General features: G+C 55.8%; 2 protein-coding genes across 2 annotated transcripts; one reads left to right on the forward strand and one right to left on the reverse strand.

Moving 5' to 3' along the window:
* Positions 1-123: 123 nt before the first annotated feature.
* Positions 124-5,775, forward strand: CSUI_000976 (uncharacterized protein). The gene is made up of 3 exons (XM_068061182.1): positions 124-4,550; positions 5,122-5,294; positions 5,699-5,775. The coding sequence occupies exon 1, from the start codon at positions 2,053-2,055 to the stop codon at positions 3,304-3,306; it is 1,254 nt and encodes a 417-aa protein (XP_067926841.1). The 5' UTR covers positions 124-2,052; the 3' UTR covers positions 3,307-4,550; positions 5,122-5,294; positions 5,699-5,775.
* Positions 5,776-7,776: 2,001 nt separating this feature from the next.
* On the reverse strand, positions 7,777-19,416 carry CSUI_000977 (ribosome silencing factor). Its single transcript, XM_068061183.1, has 5 exons — positions 18,598-19,416; positions 18,082-18,219; positions 17,649-17,744; positions 10,484-16,716; positions 7,777-10,303 (listed from the first exon to the last, which is right to left on the reverse strand). Exons 4-5 carry the CDS (start codon positions 11,390-11,392, stop codon positions 9,998-10,000), a joined length of 1,215 nt encoding a protein of 404 aa, XP_067926842.1. The 5' UTR covers positions 11,393-16,716; positions 17,649-17,744; positions 18,082-18,219; positions 18,598-19,416; the 3' UTR covers positions 7,777-9,997.
* Positions 19,417-20,282: the final 866 nt, after the last annotated feature.

Below are 20,282 nucleotides of genomic sequence, written 5' to 3' on the forward strand. Positions count from 1 at the left end.
GTCGCTCACGACACGGCACTCAGGCGGTGCGGCGCTCACTCACGCCAGGCATACAGGGCGGCGGCGTAGAGTCGCAGGGGGGGCGGTACTGGGAGCGTGACCGTCACCGTTTCCGTACCCCACCTTTGTTTTATGCTAGATGATTGCGTTCTTTCGTATTTAGAGTCTTTCTGTCGTGCTACCTTATCGTGGTCCAGCCGCAATTGCACTTCGGAGCACCAGCGAACCACAGCGCAGTGCTGCCGTAGCGAGGTGGCTGCAGCACACGTGCCAAAAGAACGCGGCCTCGGCTCTGGTAACACTTTATGTCTCCATCTGGGGCTTAAAGACGACATTACGACGGCGGGTCAGTTCCCTACACAAGCCGTCAGGGGTCCCTCGCCGGCAGCTGCCTTCCGTCCTTTCGCGACACGTCGTCCGGTGGCTCAGGGTCCACTTAGCGTACGGTGACAGCGGGCTCAGCGGGTCCCGCCCAGCCCCGATGCAAGTAGAACGCCCCATCCGGTGTTTCTGTAGCTCATGAGGTTCAAATTTCTTAAGGCGCTACACATCTGCCGTCTCTTTCTGCTTGCTGATGCTGCGGAAACCCCGTGTCGCATACGTGACGGCCTTTTCCTGTTGCATGCGCGGAGAGAGTTGTTTTCTTGGTCCTAGTTGAGGATTGTTTAGGCGGGTATATCTGTCGTGATTGGTGTTTATATTGTGACTTCTACATAGCGGCGTTGTCTCTTGAGGCGTCGAAGTCTCCGGACAGCGCGGGGCCAGCCTCTGTAGGAATGCAAAGACGGCTCTGACGACGCCGGTGGCTTGCTCCGGCCCGCGCTCAGGACGCCACTCGTTTTTCTCTTGTTTGCAGTCCCGAGGATCTTGGAGTACAGGCTTCTGCAGTGCGACTATGTCTGTCTTGATTTTTGTGTTACCCGGCGTGCGAAGTGCGAGTAAACCACCCACGTTTCTTTCTCAAGTCCGTCGCGTCGCGGTTTGTCGCCTGCGCGCGGACCGGGTCTCGTGCTTTCCATTGCAGGTCGCTCATTGCGTTTCTTTTCACAGCAGTCATCGTATGCGGCATCATCTGTTGTCAGGACTGTTACTTGGGAAACACCCAGGAGGTCTGTGTTCCGTCCTGACTATGTACACGCTGGACTTCAGTGTGTTAAAAAAAAAAATCCCTTAGTAGTTTGGATGCTACTCGGAAGGCGTCGTTACACCGTGCGACCCAGGGATCTCTACATTCTTGTCAGAGATACGCTCGTACTCGTGGGAGTGCCCAGTGTCGACGTATTCTTCAGAGTCGGGTGTCATCTACTTTTGCTTGTTGAATAATCCCCATGGTCCGTATGAGGAAACCGCCTTCAAAGATCGCTTTAAAATAGGCGCTGCCCGATGAAAAGCAGTTCACGAGATCACGTGGCTGCCCAGGCTGTGCGGTCTTGGCGTCGCTGCGGTCTCGTTGGAACTTCTGCAGACAGCGTTGAATGTTGAGGAACTGTCTCCTGACTTTTTTGGTCTGGCAGAGTTAGGCCAGTCATCCACTCTCTTGGACGCTGCCCTGTCTTGTGCACTCTGCGTCCGTTACGGCTTCTGTCCGTGGTGTACGGTCTTTCGTCTGCCCGAGTCGGCATTACGTCGGGCACGTTTCCTGGGGGCCGCGGCGTGTCCCAATTAGGTGGCTCCGGACTCTGAACTTCCCCCCCGCCCCGGGGCGTATTTCACTTTATTGCACCCCCAATTACTTTTTTAGTACCAGAGTCAGCGCGTCTACTTCCAGGTCGCAAGCAGCGCTCCAGTTGGGCCGTGAGCGGTGTCCGTTGCATGAGTGGCGGTCAGCGCAGTCTCTTAGTTCTCTTGTGAAGCCACGCTAGAGACCGGCAGTGAAGCGGAAGACAGGACTGCGTTTTTGTCCCTCCTGAGGACAGTGTTTTTGTTGGCTTCTGGCGTTGCTCGTTCAGCGGCGGACTCTGGTAAATCAGTGGGTAGTGCTGGCTCGAGACAGGCGTGTCCGTTGTGCCGTCGCGAGTCTTTCCATTTTCCCAGTTCTTAGGCGTGCTGCTGATGCCGGTGCTTTTCGTCGGTCGCCCTCGGGGCGTTCCGCGACAGTCGCGGGTATTGCCGGATGTCACGTGTCGCGCGTTCGGTGTCTTAAGTGGTCTTTCGTATTTCTCGTCATGCGTCTTCTTGCAGTCTCTGTTCCTGTTTCTGTGGTATTCGTGCTGTGAATCCATCTTCTGCCTTTTCTCACCAGCTGAGGCTGCAAGCGATTCCGCGTCACTGTCTGGTGGAGAAGTCAGGCATGTACGTCTGTTTATTGAGACTAAAGACGGGAGGCAATTTGACTTGTACAACGCGGATAACGTGCAAATACAGCCGGCGTCCGGGTCTAGAGATCGGCTGCTTATTGCCCCAGGTGGACCTGGCACATCTGGAGGAACTGTTTCTCCGCCGCAGGAGAAGAGCATGTGGCGTTCTGTGGCGCATCACGCGGTTAGCACAGTGGTTGCCTCCGCGCTTCTCTTAGGTATAGGGGAAGTATACAGCTGGTGGAAGTCCAGAAGACAGGAAAAGCGCATGGCCCATCTCCGAAAAGAGGTCGCGAATGAACGGGAACAGGTTGCTCGGGAGATGCGCAGAGTCAAACGTCGTTTGGCGGTGTTCACTGGGTTAGGTGACCGCTTGACGACAAGTCAGAGGGCGGAAAAACTCAATCTCCAGGATCAGTTGGAAGATCTGAAGTACCAGCTCCGAAGAAATGAGCTGAAGGCTAGTCAGCTGTATGGATTTCCGTTGTCTTCGAAGCCCTACCAACGAACCGCAGCAGGAAACGCTGGGGGTCAGCGGAGCAGCCTCAGGTACGGAGAGGCTTTAGAGCAAGACGAAGAAGATGAGAGGTCGACAGAGTCGGAGGACACATTCCGGGGGACGACAAAGAAACGCACAATATTCGATGGTGGTCAAGCTGAAGAGAAAAACAAGGCGACAGCAGCCGACAGCACAGGAGATGTTGCCGAAGACAATGAGCAGGAAGAAACACAGAGACGAACAGAGACAGCACAGAGAACAGAAACCTCTGCACGTGTAGCAGGGAAGAGCATACCCCGAGGGAGCCAGAGCTACAATAAGGGGAGGAGCCCCCCACAGTCCTCAGGAACCCGTCAGGAGCAATTCACTAGGAGACGGGCCAGTGCCGACCAACTGCGGTATATCAAGCAGCTTCTCCAGGAATATCCAGGCGTGACCCCAGACGAAGCAATCAAAATGGCTGCCCAGGTTCCCCTTTCAGGCCAGCAGAGAGCCAGCAGCAGGCAATGATGCAGATGCGATAGCTTGCAGAGACGGATGGAAGAGCGAGAGGCGGAATTTTTTTCGTGGTAGTTACGAGGTCAATCAGTTATGTGGATTTGCTTTCCACCATTCAAGTTGCAGACGGTGCGCACTTTCGGTCCGAGTGCGCCGGCGTTTGCGCCACCGTAAGGTTGTCACTCCGAGACGTTTGGTAGTGAATGAAGTGCTGAAAAATTCGAGTTCCCCTTCGGGTGAAGAAAAGCATGTGACGAACTGCGGCGGCGCGTCGGTATAGCCTTTTGGTGTCTTCAGTCCAGTCGTGTTGGTGACAAATTTTCTTTTCACGGCCTCACCGCCGGCCGGTTTCGACACACTAAGTGAGTGCCTTCAGACTGGTTTCGTAGATTACCTTACCTGAAGGGGGCGGTTCGTCTCTCATCTCGAGTGAGATGCTGAACGTCCTTGTCTAAAGGGTTCAATTGAAGTTAGTTGGAGCGTTGCCATCCTGGCCGTCTCATGGAGCATGGGGTTGAGGGACAATAGGTCCTCAGAGATCGGTTTCTCCTCGGTGGTTGATTGTGGTGTTCACCTCACTGTTCTCCTTTCCTAACGTTTCACCTTGCTTGGCTTCTGATACCGTAAGAGAGTTCGATCTGTGCAGCAGCGTGCTTGAGGCACTCAAAGCAACAACGTGTCTGCGTCAGGTTAGTGGTAGATAATGGTTTTCTTGCGCGTATCAGTGGTCAGCAGCACCTGCGGTATATGTCGATGTGTTGTAGGTGTGTGACCTCTACAACTGCTTTTGTTTTACATAGACATCGGGACCCGTGAGAATCGCGCAGGGTTTTGTTGTGACGTACAGAGGCGGTGCTCGCAGGTGCGCAAAGCAACAAGGAGTGCAAGCTGAGTCGTTGTAAAGTAGACGGAGGTAGTACGTTGTGTTGTCTTTGCACATGTTTGCGTGTCAAGCCGGTGCGGGCTCTAGATGGGCGTGCGTTCGCAGGGGGAAAGTGGATCGTGATTCGCGGAAGGCACAGCGCCTGCTGTGGACAGACAGTGACGTGTTGCCACCGTGTCGTTTCCGCGCCCGGAGAGTCGCATTTGCAGTGCCAGGGCTGTCCAGTGGCTACGTCAGGTACTTCTTTCTAATCAATCAATTGTCGTCATCGCCAGGCGGTCGCGGATGCACACGGCATCGGAGGAGCGGCAGGCTGGCTGCTCGTCTGTTTTCTAGGGGGTGGTCAGATCAGGCAACGCCAACGAGCACACAGGTAACTCTTGAAAAACAGTTTCGTAGCGTACAGTTCGTGCCAGCTGACATTCCATTCTTGCACAGACGTGAATGGTGCTTGTCATTGAGAATCCGAGCCGAAATGGTCTGCAGGAGAAGATACTCGAAGGATGACACCTGAGCGGTTTGGATCAGGTGGGAGTCAGGCAACCACCACAGAAGTGGCTTCTTGTTAAACTCCAGTGCCACCCCGGTTCGGGTTCGCACACACCGTACTTGTCCACTAAGTCGGGATTACACACACTGGCAGAATGCGGCTATCCTGCCGATTCCCAGCAATCGTGATGGCTCCCACCTGCACTTTTGAGGCTTGTAGCTGGTGGACAATGATTTTCTGCACGTACTTAGTGAACCGCGCGGGGCTTCACCTCCGATGCCCGAGCGATACGCAAGGCCGCGGCCCTGTGGCAGGCCGTTCGCCTGCAGCTCTGAACGTACTGCAGGGCAGTGGTGTTGCCATCTCCACTTCGGGAATTGCGGGCTTGCGGTCGGCAAGCATGCGCAATGGTATCTGTCGGGTTGCGCGCCTTTCTCGTCGTGCGTGTCACCAGGGTCGCGGTTTACGAGGAAACGCGACGGCGGTGATTTTCGCGCGCGATCCTGGTTCCCCGCGGTGAAGTGCACCCGTTTTACCGATCCCGCCGAGTCGGTGGGGAACGTGGCGCCATGTATTCCGGAACCACGTGGCCGTTCTGTCGCTTATCTTCAAGAATGGCGCAATCAGGTTAGCATTCCGGCAGGGGCAGCTGCACCGGAGGGGAATTACATGCTTGTTGCGAAGGAGATAAGGATAAGCCGGTAGTCGTACGTGTGTCGACGCAGACGGAGGTCTGTGTTGCCGGCGTTGCATCACTGCTCATCAAGCACGCCTTCCATTGCTCGTGGTCACTGGGAACCCGATGTTTGCATAGGGCGACGGGGCGGAGCCATAGCCGTTGTAGTCGAGATTTTTTTCCAAACTAGAGCCGGAGATGCATCCCGTCGCGGTCGAAGTGATTCCAGGCACTTGACTGCACACAGGCGAAACGGAGAGACCGAGGGGTTCCTCAGAAAATAGGCCAAATAGGAAGAGCCAGCCGGTGGCAGAACACCGCGTGGATTGGTGCCCCTGTGGTTCCTGTGCCTCAGCGGCAGAATGGCCCGCGGATCTCGATCCGAAGTTCTGAACAAGGCCGAGAACGCACCCCGTAAACGAATGGGAGGGACTAAAGTGGTTTTAGAGTTGTTGTCTTTTCTGCAGTAAGGCTTTTACACGGGGTGCAACCAGTGCGCTGCTGTAGCTTTAAGTAACAGCGAAGCCTGTGATTTCAGCCTGAGGCCGTTTCTGCAATCTGTCCCGGTGCGGATGAGCGGAGACAGCTGACAAAGTCGGCGCGACCGTACTCCTGAGAAGAGAGCAACAAAATCGGTGTAGATGAGGGGAGACAGCTGACGAAGTCGGCGCGGCCGTACTGTGAGAAGCGAGCAACACAATCGGTCTAGTGTCTTCACGGCAAGCATTACCGAGCACCTAAGATGGGCCCAGTAGAGTGATTCCGTTTCTTCTGCTGAGTCCGACAGCGGCGGCGGCTAGTAGGCCATAGAAGATGAATTTGATATGGTTCCGCCTCGTTGCAGTCAGAGACGGCCAACTTGTAAAGCAGACTGTGTCGAACGGTCGGCAGCCTGTTATGCCACCTGCTCAACACACGGCATGCCAAGATTGTTAGGGTTCGACGCGAGTCGTGACACATGGGGAAATCTCTCAGCACTGCTGTGTGAAGCTAGGCGTGCCCTTATCGCAAACACGACGGTCGAAAAAATGTCTGCAGCGAAACTGGCCCTTCTGTCAACACAGCTGTCGGGGAGAGTACATACACAGCAGGTTTCCTGCCGTTCTTGACCCCGGTGTCACAGTCGAACAGCCCGAAGAGGCTGCCGGCCCGGCAATACCGGCACCCGCCNNCCGCCACGACTAGCCGAATCCTTGAACCGACGATGAAACGCTGGGGCGGATTTTTTATTCCTGTTTATCTCAGCCACGGATTAAACTATGTTGTCTGTTCTGAGGAGACGAAGAACGTATGGCTGCGTTTTGCCTAGGACGAAAGTTTGCAGTCTCAACGGAAGCAAGGCCATAGCAAAAACAGCAATTGCCCGTCTGACGGCAGTGAGTTCAGGACGCTAAACCGGTTGCATCAATCTTAGGTCTATACTTTTGCAGGCCAAGGAGATCGACGTGTTCGCGGGTCCACGTCCGGATCCTGCTTCTCTCTCTAACCGGTGCGGATCCAAGTCGCGTCTGCCCTTCACGCAAACAGGGGTGACCTACTGCAGGAAAATAAAAGAACTTATTTTCGCCAGCACTGTTGTTGTTGCGGTGTAAGTTCAGTTATGTACGCTGATGGAGATGAGCGGACACGGAATGGCGTCACAGAACTGAAGGTGGCCTGTGTCGGGCTTTCGACCTAGTAAGCGCGCGCTGGCTGCTGGGGAAGTCGCAGCCGCCCTATTGACCGGGTCCCAGCAATCAGGCGCCTTCGTCGTGGAGCTGAACCCCGCAAACCCGTGGCGAAGTGAGGCCTGTCTAGAAGAGAGCTGTGTATGTCGGGAAATGCGGCTGCCCACAGAAGTCACAACTGCTGTTTACAACACGATCAACGATACTGTAGTAGTGGTGTACGAACCGATCCCAGGAGGGCTTCAGTGCAAGGTCTTTCTGAGAAAGGTATGACTGCTACATGGGGACTACACGCCCCGGGACCGACTGCTGTCCTGTTATTTTCTTCGCCCGTCCTCCAGGGCCTAGAGAGAGGCAAAACCACAGGACCGCTCTACGCGAGATGCTTCGGTAAAGTCCCACGCGCGCACACCAGCGCCGTGCTCGGATCCTGTCGTGCAGAGGACTTGGTTTTAACCCATCCTGCATTTTTCGAGTTCGACGGTAAGAAAACGAAGCAAAGACTGAGGCGGCCCCAGCAAAGATGTATGTGTGCTCGCACTGTGTAGAGGCGAATGGCATGGTGTTAGCGGCTCAGCAAGGCAGTATTCGATTTTTTCAGTTCTGGGTAGAGCTACTTCTTACCTGGCAGCACATGGTTTCGAGCCCTTGCACGTTGGTGCCATCTCAGAATCATCAGACGTACAGCCGAGTGTTCTCCGTTTATGAGGAGCGGTTCGAGGGCAAGTGCTCACTCTGTAATGCTATTATTCTCGTAGTTATGTACTGTACTTTAGAAGTTCGGTAGGAGAAAGTGCAGCCCCGCATCTACGCTGTCTAACAGTGGCGAACAGCATATCCCATGGACTGGCTGTGATGCTCAAGTCGACAAGGCCAGATCTATTCTCCGCAGCCATCTTTGATGTTGAAGACGGCAGACGCCTCGTAAGCAGTTACCATTGTAAGGATTGAATGTGATATGCAGCTTCCCACAGGGCGACATAGTTATTCCTACAAACACGCACAGGAGCGTGGAATTCTTGGAGTAGGTCTTATCTTTCGTCGGCGCTCAGGTCATCCCGACGCAACGGATTTCAAGGCTCTTGGTCAGCCAGCTGCTGTTCAAGCAAGAAGGTTGTAAGAAAGATTCGAAACGCGATCGCATCCTCCGGCTCCGTCATGCCAGCCCGAAGCATGCCTGCGCATCATCGACGTCCTCGCTGGCGGTGCCACCAAAATAGTGCCGGGGACAGAGAACACTTTCTCTCCTGTCGGCTTCGTATTTTTCGACGTAGGCCGTCTTGAAGTACGCTCGCAACAGCGAACAAGGCAGCCCGGAGCAGGTACCGGAGCGCGTGGATGGCAAAAAGTACTTCAATAAGGTGAGGTTGCTCGGTAGAAGCAGAGGTTATTTCCAAGTCTTTTTTCGGCAGTGCTGCCGGCGGTTCCTCACACTATCCGAAGGGAAGATTGAGCTTTGGAGCTTGTGCTCTGATGACCTACTGCTTCTGCACTCCATCCAAGTGTCCGGTACGCAGTCGGCGCTCCTCTGTTCTACAGCTTCTTTCACGGTTGTCTTCCCAGGTCTTCGAAATGTCGGCCTCTGTCAGCAGTCGGCACAAGCGAACCTGTTGGTTGTCTTCACAACGGGGACTTCGCCTGAGATCTGGTCCTCGCCCCGGTGTAGGTCTGTTCCAGTGTCGCTTCTTAGAACCCGGCCCAGCCACCTGGCATCCTATAGTGAGTATGAACACAACTCTCCCTCCAGATCCGTGTGCCAACGAACGAACGGTACTAGATGGCTTTACCACCGGCCTACAGTTGAGGGACAAACATGCTGTCCCATGTTTTGCGCCGGAGGGACGTGGGCGCGGCGCAGCAGAGTTGCATGAATGTCCCGTCTCAGAAAAAAGACCAGACCTACAGCAGGTTCTCAGCGCAGGAATTTTGTTCCTTTCCTTGGATAACGGGGAGCCACTCGGAGCTGTGCCCTCCGAGCTCTGTGGCCAAGCCCTTGAGGTCCTTCAGTTGTCATGGGATGCTCGGGTAAGCAGAGCTGCAGTGCTCATCTGTCCTTCTGTTATAGCTTTCTCTTGCAGACGCTTGCTTGCGGGGATGCTCAAGGTAACTCGGACCTTACACGGTCTCCGGCTTACAGTGTTAGTAGGGCGTGCTAGGAGTTGTTAGGCTTGTGCGAGTTCCAACAGTCTACGACAAATGCTCCTGCCAAAAATACGAGAAGCTCTTAGCGACACCTCCAGGACCGGCGCGTACCCTTCCTCCCCCACTAAACAAAGACACTCCTGCATTTCCTGCATACGCTCCGAGACTGGTCAGCCGCAAGTCAACATTGTTGGAGAGCTGTTTCAACCTCCCGGACATAGCAGGAGGAGCGCTCCGTACCTTGCCGACTGGTAAATATCACACACACGCACATTCTTTTCGGTGTGGAGCACCACTTGGCGGGAAAAACAGGACTGTGGTTATCCTCTTGCTTGGTACAGCCGCGCATTTCACGAGGGACCTGAAGACCAAGAAACCTGGAGCAAGAAGCGGAGTGTACCGGAAGACGGAGGATCATGCGCTTCACCTGCCGATTTCAAGCACCAACGCCGGACAGTAGGCGAGACTGTTGCCCGCAACAAGCTGATTCGGGTTCACCCGCCGGCCCTCCATCAGCCCTCCGTGAGCGCGCCCTAGGCAGGGACCCACCCACGGAAAGACTCTCGTGTGCCCCATTGTCAGAAAAAACTCCCTCTTTGATTGAAGTGGTATACATTTCAATTCACCTCTCCAACCGTCCACAGTGTGCGCGCCCGCCGACCCGGTGGAGCCACACGCTACCTCACCATCCGCTCCAGGTGCACCAGTGGCTATGACCCAATGCTGACTCTTAGTATCCCTTAGTGGACTCGAGATTGCGCCATGGCCAGATTCCGATGTGATCCGCTCGGCGTCAGCTACTCCCTTGCAGCTACTGCGGGGGAAAGCACTGTGCCCAATATGTGCTATCTTAGTGCAGCGCTGAAGTGCCCTAGATCAGAGTCGACGTCCGGGTCAAACGCTGGGCCAGTGAAGCCAGACTTCTGCTGGCCGCCTGCGTACCAAGCGGAGCCTCCCAGACCATCAAAGCGCACAGCGCTAGAAACGTCGATCCGCGGACACAGACCGTACAACTCTTCGAGTGCGTACCGCTGTCGAGTCACGGGAGTCATGATGTGAACTTCGAGATCAACAAACGCTAGTACAACCCACCCGGAGTAGCCACGGCCGTCCCGAGCGACTAGCCTTCGCATGTGCGACTTCCACATCACCTGAAAAAAAGGAGCGTGACGCACACAGCAACGATTCAGGCAACTCAGATGCAGCAGTCTGGAGGGGGGAAAGGCGGTATGAGGCTGCTCACGTTACGCGTCCTCCAAGGGCAACGGGTTTGAGAGTAAGACCCACGCAAACGCAATTCTGTCTGGTAATTCTTCGGAATCACGGCTTACCTCAATGATGGCATCTGCAAGAGAATCAAGATGAGACGCGCATGTGCCCGATACGATGAGCATAGCTTCTCCCTGCTGCGACAAGCTTCCACTGAGTGTATTAACAATGGCTCTGTGAGTGCCTAGGCGAGTGTCTAGCTTCTCCTCTGGCTCCACTCTTGTCAGGCTCTCTGCATGACCTTCCTGGTGGCTGGCTTCAGGTTGCTGTTGCTGCGTCCAGGAGAGCATATCCTCGGTCCAACCGACGCGTCGGACTCCGGGTTTCTTCCACATCGCCACCACGGAATGCGCTTTGTTGCTGTCGGCCGCCCGAACAGCTGTCAGGAGAGGGGGCAACAGAGAAGGGGGAATTCCGTCGTTGGCGTCCTCCGCTACGGCCGGCTTTATAAGGATGGGCACCGCGTGGCACAAGGACAAGTTTCCATACGTGCATTTGGACGGAATTGCTCTGCCTGTATGCAGTATACTCAACGAACAAGCACGGGTTCTAGGTATCTGCTTCGCGCCACCCCCGCTTAAGAGTGGAAGGTCCGCATCGCGTAGAGCTGCTGGTCGTGTGGTATAGTAGAACGCTAAAAGGGGCCTTACGAGGTGATACCTCCGTGGGGTGCGGAGCCCTTTTCCTGCGCAGTAATGGCGCGGCAGCAGGTGTTGGACTGGCCGAGGTGCGACTGCACATCCTACCGAGAGCGGCTGTTTGCTTGGCTGCCTGCGCCGATGGAATGAAGGGCAGGATTGAGCCGCAAAGGGTCCTCGGCCTTCGGCGCCCCATGCATTTGTATAGAGTTCTTGCGATATCAACAGAGCCTTCCACACTACGAGACCGCCCGAGATACAAAGTTTCAGCGGCAGCCACATCACGAAGTACACGATAGCTGCCCGCGACCAGCATCTTGTCCCTTTTGTCATCTTGACCGACAAGACAAATCAACATGCCGGTGAGTGGCGGCGCCTCAGATAACCGAAGCAGCCAGTCACAGGCCAGAGCGCTAATCTTCGATGGCCTTTTTCGAACAAGGCCCCTATAGAAAAACCGACCCAACAGTACCTCACAAGGCGCCGTCATCCTGGTTAATACTGCATGCCATGTATTCTTGGGAAAATGCGCATGCGGAGCTCCGCGCGATCCGGTGGTACCATAACTTCCACACATTTCTGTGCGAAGGGAGGATCGGATTTCGCTGAGGTCATTGCAGTCCGTTTCGTGACTCTGTCTTTCGTCCTGTTCTCGCGGTCGGCGCAACCTGGGGCCCGCAGAGGCGGAGTTCACGTCCGTGGGCAGCTGGGGTTGCCCGCCCGAGTCTTCAGTGTCCTCACGGGCAATGTCGCGTTCTGAGCATCCGGAGCATTCCTTCCTGGTTCTTCTCAGGGTTGCGGTAGCTGTTTTTCGCCTTCACCTAGCCGGTCGCAAGACTCTCTGCCTTCGAATTCGTGGACGGTCGCAGCGTTCTGGCAGGTTTGCTGCAGCCCTGCCCTGCCGGTGTGCCCAAAAGGTTCGGTAAGGGCGCAGGTTGGTGCTTTTTCGCTTCTGTACCCCCCCAGAGGTGGCTTGGGGGTCTGGTTGTGAAGAGCGGTCCAGAGGCCCGTGCTGAGCGCCTGGTGGTGTCTGGCTGCGGACGGGGAAACGCCGACGCCTTGGCCATCCGTGTGCCACAGCATATTTTTCGGAAATGGATGCTGCCGTTGTTCACGGAGCCTGTGGCTCTACTGAAAAGTTCCTTCGCTTCGGCGGGCGGCGGTTAAACCATGAAGACCGAGACTCGCACCCTTCTGTCGTTGCGCGATCTCCTCGTCCCTTCCCTAGTCTCGGCCGTAGTATTGTGATTCCTAGTGCAGACGCCGCGTTACATTCAAGAGCACTGAATGCCTCATTGCCCTTCCATTCGGCCTTGCCCTTTCTCAATTCTTCTCCGTTCATATCCACAGCACCCGCCGCTGCCAGAGATGCCGTGTCCTACTGTTGTCTCAGTCGTTCCGAAACACAAAGCCACCTAGCCGGCTCGGCGTCTTTTTCTTCTCTGCGCGTCAGTGGCTGGGTGAGTGGACTGCTGCAGCGTGTTGCTGAAGCGATCGTATCCTTCTATGAGCCTTGTTTTTATACCCTACCCATCGCCTCGTACGAGCAGCGGTCACATGGTGCACTTCGGCTCCTAACCGCGTTCGTGACGAGTATTCCGTCCATGTTTTTCTCCGTAGTTCGGCTGATGTCATCAGTTTACTGTCTCTTTCAAGGAGCGTCGCCGGCGCGGATATACCCTGCAGCGGTGGCGCTGACTGCCGTGTCAGATCCTGGAGGATCCAGCAAACTCTTGCTCCTTGCAGCTGACGGAGCCCACAGTGAACGCTCCTGCCTGCTTGACGGGGACGGAACTCTGCTGTTGTCTGCCGTCTCGCTGTCTTCTGTCTCCCCTCTGTCCCAGCGAGCCGGCTTCCTTTTCCGGGACACAGCTGAGAGCAACGGGCCTTCCAAGTCCGGCGTTGATAGTCTGGTTCTTTTGGGGCACGCTGATGCATCTGTGCTTCTTCGCTACAGTGGGAAGGCTCTGTCTCTTGAGTCAGCTGTGGGTTGTGGGCTTTCGACACGTTCGACGGAGGACGTTAGTGGGCGGCAGAGAAAGGAGCCGGTCTCCAAGTCGGCCTTCGCTTCCACAGGCGACGGCCAATCAACGGAAAAGGTGTCAGCGCAGCTTGGACTCCTTGTCCATGGGTCATCTCAGGTCACCGATGTAGCTTTCCTGCCTCATGGGATTTCCGCTATGATGATTCTTATCGGCTACTCGGACGGGCGGCTTGAGTGCGTCTGTCACTGTGGCAGTATTAGACTTCTTGGACCATCGTCTGACAGCCTACCTCTCTGCAGTCCGCGAATCGTTCCTGGCGGTGTGAGGAACTCGGGCGTCTTCAACTATTGGACCCGTTTGTGGTCTGATAAGCTGGATTCCTGTATCGTTTCTTTGCGCGTCTCCCCAAGAGCTAAAAGAGTCTGTGTCCTGACCGCGTCGAGAGTGTTCGTTTTTGACCCTTTGATAGTTCTGGCAGGCTGCCCTCCCCTGTCGTCCACTAAGCTGTCCCGTCTACTCACCGTCGGCGGGGAAGCCTTGCTAGGGCACACCCCTGTGACGTGTTGCTGGGTGGACGACTACCAGCTCGTTATTTTGAGTAGTGCGGGGCGGCTAACCCTTCTGCAGCGAGATCCACGAAGAAAAGCTGCGGACCTCTCTTGTGTGTGTCGAGCCCGCTTGGACAGTCAGACCCGTGCGGTGCTCCGTCGGCAGCTGTGTAAATCTAATGTAAGTGGAGACAAGAGATGTTTTTCTTCCAGGAAAACGACTGCTGCATGCCTCGGACGCGCAGTGGTGCCCCCTGTCACACTCGAGTTCCATAGAGACCGTCGCGTACTTTACATGGCAGTCCGGGGAAGCTCTCGCCCGTCCGTAGTTAACTGGCAAATGAGACCGCGTGTTTCCAGTATTCCGGGGGGCAGCGGTGCTGTAGGTCGAGTGAAGCGGCTCCTCTTTGGACGCTACGCCGTCTTGGAGACAATGCTTGCAGAAATCTGCTTTCCTGAGCGGGCGTTCGTGATGGAAGAGAAGTGCGAGCTAGGGCTCTCGGACGACAGTGCTGTACAACCTCAGGGTACCGGTGACATCTACGAGAACGGTGGGCTGGGGGTGCCGAACCATGCGAGTTTGCAGCAGGCGGCCATGATACCAAGACGCCCGGTATTAGGAGGCGTCTTAACGTTTGCACTCGGGAGAGATAGCGAAAGGCAGGGTTCCTATCTTGCTGTAATTCACGAGGACTGCGAGGCGGTGGCTGTCTATATCGATTCACTTTGTGAGAGGACAATGCACCCCTCAGCACGACAGATGTACAACCTTCAGCCACATCGAGCCTGCCTTTCATTCTGGCTGGGTCCTCCACTTGAAGGGTGCTGTCCATCCGCAGTGGCCTTCTGCTCGTTTCCCAATCACTTCAGTGAGAGCAGCAGCACCCCCAGGGCTCCGGTGCTTCTCGTACAGTGGTCTTTGCTCTCCAGACGAGTGGTGCCTGGGGGTAGTAAAGCAACGGACGTAACTCCGGCGATCAGCTGTTTCTACCGTTTACCACCGCCTCCACTCTTCCTCCAAAGAGTAGCGGGTGCCCGGTGGGTGCCTTCTACTGCCGGAGGTTGCTTTCTGTCGTCTGCTGGACCCGGTAGTCTACTCCCACCCCGCAGCCGGACTGACGCTGAGCTGGAAACATATAAGACTTGGAAAGAGGCCTCTTCTGTGGGTCTGCCTTCGCGGAGCAGCGTAGGCGAGCAACCTGTCAGAAACATGGATCCGTCGAGGAGCAAGCAGACGGAGGGTGAAGCTTTCCTTTATTGCCCTGACCGTGTGCAGCGGTCTGACCCCTTCACGCGTGAACCTAATTCGATCTCTGGGTGTCTTGATGATAAAGGTACAGCGGATCGTATAACTGCCGCTGGCAAACCCACTTCTGGCGGCGCGAGCACTGAGGGAAGCTGGAGGCCTGACTGCGGTAGAACTGCGTGGCAGCAGGTTGGTACACCAGGTAATGCTGGGGACGCGCCCTTGCGTGTGTCTTCGCTCAGAGCTGAGTCCTCTCTCGGGGGTGCTTCTCGATGCAGTGATTCGACACTGAAGCAACTCCTTTTGCAACAAGAACTAGCTGCTTCACCATCTTGTATGTCTGACTGGTTGATTCGGTGGAAACTGGAGCAGCAGCGGCTAGCAGGGATGTGGAGGCCTAATCCTGAACGGCGTGATCTGGAGATTCCTCCGGCTGTCCCGTCTCCGTCCTTCTCGCGGTGGGCGTTCCCCCACCGGACGTCGTCTGCTCGTGCGTCCCCTTACCACGTGTACTGGTCCGAGAGGAATCCCCGCTGTTTTGGGATGCGCACACCGGATAAAGGAACCATGTACAAGGATCTCAGCTACGCAGGGGGCCGCCACCATTGCAGTAGCGTCCTGCTTGCCCCCCATTGGAAGAGCCGGACCGGCGCGGAGCTCTTTGTTTCTTCAAGCTTCCGCCATGAGGAGCTGTCGAACCTGAGCGTGCCTACAGGGCACTTCCCACTGCTCGGCCAGTCTTTTTCTGGCACGACGTCCGGTGTACCTGGTGCTGGGGTGCGAACTCGACTTGAGTCTTCTGGCCGCGTACCTCCGGAGGGGTTGTGCCGTCAAGACTGGCTTCAGGCCACTGTCGCCGGAGGCAGGGAGGTGCCACACGAGCTGTGCTACGGTCTCGGACAGTCGCGTTCGGCGGCCGGAGTCGACCCGACCGAACCGTCTGTAGGGCCTCTGTATCCGACGAGCGGTTGGTTCACTCGGCAGCAACAGCCACTGGAAACTCTTCTGGCGTCTGCGCGGCTGCGTCCCCCGAGGCCTCCGGCGGAAACTAGTTCCCACAGAGAAACACCCCTCGGCAGTGGCGACAGCCCCTGGACGAGGAGAGACGAAGCTACTGCAGCTCTGTCTCAGAGAGGATTCGTGGACAGGTGGTGAGGAACGCAGCACGAGCCGGCGACTCCAGAGGTGCAACCACGGAGTCGTAAGAACGGCCCGAGCTTCACTCACACCAGCATCACATTGTGTCCACACGCTCGTAAATGGCCTCCGTCTTCTGCACCGCGCTGGCGTACTCACCCCGCGTCTCGAGGGCGTTGAGTGCCTGCAGCGATCAGGCGGCTGCAGGGCGTGGTAAGCGCCTCGCTGTACCTTACTTGACGCCTGCTGCACTGTTCAGAGATATGAAGGTCTCGCGCCTTCACCCTCCTGTCTTTCTAGTCTTCCGGTAGCAGAGTGTCGCGTTTGCCTCAGTGAAGCACCCCGAAAGACTCTCTCTTCCGACATGACGGAACTTTTTGTCAACTTATTTTGTTCACCTGTCATAGCGAGATTTCGCAGGAACCACAGGCGTCCCACGTCTTCGGCCGCCACGGACTAAACAGCAGCTCGAGGCGCAAACTGGAACCCCGCTAGTCCAGCCGCGGGGTGCCAGGCTGGTACCCCGCCGTCTCGAAACATGGTGGTGCATCGCGTTGATCTTTCCGCCACCTCCAGTGCATTGCGTTGATCTTTTCGCCACCTCCAGTGCACTGCGTTGATCTTTCCGCCACCTCCAGTGCATTGCGTTGATCTTTCCGCCACCTCCAGTGCATTGCCTTCTAGAAGTCTGTACTGAGGGTTACTAACTGGACAATCGGAACTTGTTCGGGAACTGCGAGCCTGCTAGGACCCCGATCGCACAGCAAGAGGTACAGCCGCAGGTGTTATTTGTACTCGGGCCTCTCATTCAGTGATGCCATGCGGTGCGGCTCTGCTTGAACCGTAATTTGTACGCACGACAGTGGGGCATTCGCAATCACTCAGGCAGCTCCTGCATAAGGTGCGGAGGGACCACCGCGCTCCTCCATGCACCCAGCCTGGTGTCTACAACGGGCAGTGGCTGCCCCGACTCAAAAGGAAAGCATCCATGGCGTTTTTGTGAGGGCTTCCAGGGGCCGCCCCCACATCAGAGGAATTTTAACAAAATTTTCCGCGGAAACGAGTCAACTATCACCCCGTCCCCGGACCGGACGCCAGAAGCGGTCACCATGGTTTTGCAGAACAGAAAGCTTGACCTTTAACAGGCTGACACTTCTGGCCAGCACATACCTGCGAAACGTTCACGCGATTCACGTCGGAGCCGATGTGGTATCACTGGCACACGAGGTCCCATAAGCTCGAAAAATGATACTTCACCGGAAGACTCAGGGAAGGGGGCTATTTGCTACGGCACATCGGAGCAGGTAACACGGCCTTTGATCTAGTTGCCTCCTCGGCACGGAACACGGTCTGTTACCATGGTACGCATACGTAGAACGACATGGAGGTCAAACTTCGGGGCGGCCTCTCAGTCGCTCCAAAGCTAAACAGCGGTAGCCTGGCACTCACAAGTTTGCGACAGGAGTTCCTCTGCGGACCCAGCTTTTGCGCCGACTGGACTACACACGTAGTCGGGCGATTGTACGCAGCTAGCTGGCATAATTTCTGTTGACGTAACCATAGATACATATGCGATTGATGAAGGTATGCATGGCGTTGCTCTGGTTTCTCTCTACGAAAAGATGCAGGGACGAGCATCGCTGAAATTTGCTGCCCCGAAGTGGCAAGCGCACCTCGCCGTTCAACTGCTGGCGAGACAATTTCAAGACCTGGGCAGGTGTTTCGTCCGCGACAGTGCTGAAGTCCAGCGTTGCGTTATTACTGTAGACCTGAAGCCAAGCATCAAACAGCAACCGCATGAAGATTCGTAACATACAAGGACCGTCGCCCACAGGAGCATCTCGGAACGAGAGCATCCAACAGGACGAGGCGGCTGCTTCCTCGGCCGTTCCACAGTCAGAAGTGCCCACCTGGCGCACGTGCTACTCCTTGAACTACGCTGTGCAGCTGCTCTGACTGTCTACACCTTAACAAAAGGCAAAGAAAGATTTCCGGTCGATTCGCTGTGCTCGCTAGTCGAGTGTGTCCTCGAGGGTGGGAGCACCCGTGCTGCGTCGCCCTGTTCGGTAGAGCGTGCAAAATTAACAGGGAAATATGCTTGCTGACCTTGACCAGCTTCGGTTCTGCGATTGTCCCTTCTTCTGGTAATTCCTCCTCCTCGACGTCTGAGTCGACGACCTCCGAGACGTGTTTCCATTCGAAATTGGGAGGCGGCACGGTCGAACGGATAGCAATGGAAGTGATCTGGGCGGAACACCGACAGTCCGCACACCGAGGTGGACGCGGCTTGTTTATATAATACCGACATCTTAAACGCTGTGAGTACACCGGGTGCCGCCGCCTTAGGCTAATGACATCCCCTAAAACTGTTGCAAGTCCTACCAAGTCTCGAAAAAGATGAACGACTGCCGGCCTATGAGATGACTAAAAAGACTCTGCTCGTCACAGACAAACGCACGGAGTTCAGAAAGGCTTCGCTACTAAACTCCAGCAGCTCCAAATTGTCTTCAGATATTCTGTCATGGAGCCTAAGGGTTGCAAGGGTTCGCGAACTCAGAAGTGTAATGCACGTAGGCTGCACGGTCGGCAACAGTGTGCACATCAGATGTCAACCTGCCTTACCCGGACTGGGGAGTTGAAAACAACGCTGATGAGCATCTGCTCGTCAACGTCGGAGACGATGCACTTGTCGGTCGGATTCGCAAGCAGGACGTCTTGCAGAGCAGCGAGGAGAGCCGTTTGGCGGTTCTTTTTCAAGGAAGAAGCCTCCTCGGCGGTTCCCGCGGTTCCTCCGTCGCCGCTGACGGCTTCTTGGGCTGCGCTTGGTTTTCTTCCAGTGTGTTCCTCCGGGGTATCCTCACCTTGCAAGTCGCCAGGTTTCGCAGCTGCTTCGTCCTGTCGCGGCGTAGCACCACTTTGTTCGTCAGTCTGTTTCGGCGGTTGAAGCAAATTCAGACAAACGGAAAGCTTGAAATTGACAACATTCGAACACATGCATATGTCCTCTTCTTGCTCCTGCTGCTTGCTTCCTTGCATCTGCTTCAGGAAGACGTGCTCGCGCATCCTATTCGTGTTCATCGCTGTTGAATCGATGTTTGCCATTTTGGTGGACACCACTCAACGCTGCGGTCCAGAGGAAAAACAGGAGACTGGTAGCACAACCCTGTCCAAGAAGAAGGGACATCCGCAGCCGGGACCCTCTTTGTCCAAGGTTGTCTGACGGCCCAATTCGACGAGAAAAGGCAGTTCTTGAGTAGACGCCGCAAATCGCACACACGCAGGACCCTCACGGTACAAAACAGTCCCGCGCCTTCAGAACACCATGTCAACCGCTCAAAGGCGACCTGGCGAGTGACGATCGCGTCGACGCACTACAGGGGAACAGGTCTAACGATGCGGTCACCGGCTCGTTGCATGAACAGGCGGGGAAGAGAAGTCTGTCGTTTTTAGCGTGCAGTCACAGCACGCTCATTCACAGATTTCGACGCGGCGACTATAAGGGTGCCCTGCCCAGCGAGGTTCTCCACATATAAGGCCGTAGAAAAGTAGGTCCCGCTCTTGCATCGACTCTCATGCGGATCAGGGGGTCTCGTACGGTGTCATGCAACGGCAAATAACCTGCAGCCTCTCCTGGCGCAGTTCCCTGGATCAGGCGTGAACACTGGCAAGCCTCTTTGCTCGCCACAGGACGAAACAGGTTTCAGGCGTTGTGTCCTGCCTACGATGCGACTCGACGCAGTCGCCCTGTGTGCGGCGCCACCTAGCTAGCGCCGCGTCCTGAACGACCGCCGACGAGCCGGCTGCCCGTCTCGGTCGGTAGTTTCCTTACGTGTTGTGCGTTCTTATAGTGGCCGAGTGCAATTCCTGGATTTTCGCGGCAGCCGCTATATCGGACGGGCCAAGTTTGTCACGGATTTTAGTTTTCCGGCCAGTGCTGCTGAAAGCTACACCATGTCCGGCGAGGTCCGAGACCGGTCGTGTCACACTCCAGGAGAAGCGAAAGTTGAGCCGTGTACAGGATGCCTGCTTTTGATTAGATATGACAGACAGTCTTCACCCGTCCTGAGTAGCTCGAGACTTCTAGACAGAGTAATCAGTCAGCTGTGTGACCAGTCCTCATTTGAGATACGCCCGGTACGGCGGCTGGGCCTTCCGTCGAGGTGTTCCACCGCAGCACGCGCGGGCTACACACTCAGGTGTACTAGTCCGTAGCGCGTCAGGGCAGCTAGAGAACTTGCGAATATGCGTGCTCCTTAAAGGTTGCCGCAAGAACTTAAGTGAAGTTGATCCAGTCTGTTCATGAAAGG

The sequence above is a fragment of the Cystoisospora suis genome (genome assembly GCF_002600585.1).
Source record: "Cystoisospora suis strain Wien I chromosome Unknown contig_382, whole genome shotgun sequence".
Taxonomy (NCBI): domain Eukaryota; phylum Apicomplexa; class Conoidasida; order Eucoccidiorida; family Sarcocystidae; genus Cystoisospora; species Cystoisospora suis.

What these genes read in the sequence shown, in the direction of transcription:
- CSUI_000976 (XM_068061182.1), top strand. Translation starts at nt 2,053, where the DNA reads ATGCCGGTGCTTTTCGTCGGTCGCCCTCGGGGCGTTCCGCGACAGTCG.
- CSUI_000977 (XM_068061183.1), bottom strand. Translation starts at nt 11,392, where the DNA reads ATGACAAAAGGGACAAGATGCTGGTCGCGGGCAGCTATCGTGTACTTC. An exon ending in TTGCAGATGCCATCATTGAG is followed by an intron (nt 10,304 to 10,483) that starts GTAAGCCGTGAT and finishes CCTTTTTTTCAG; the next exon opens with GTGATGTGGAAGTCGCACAT.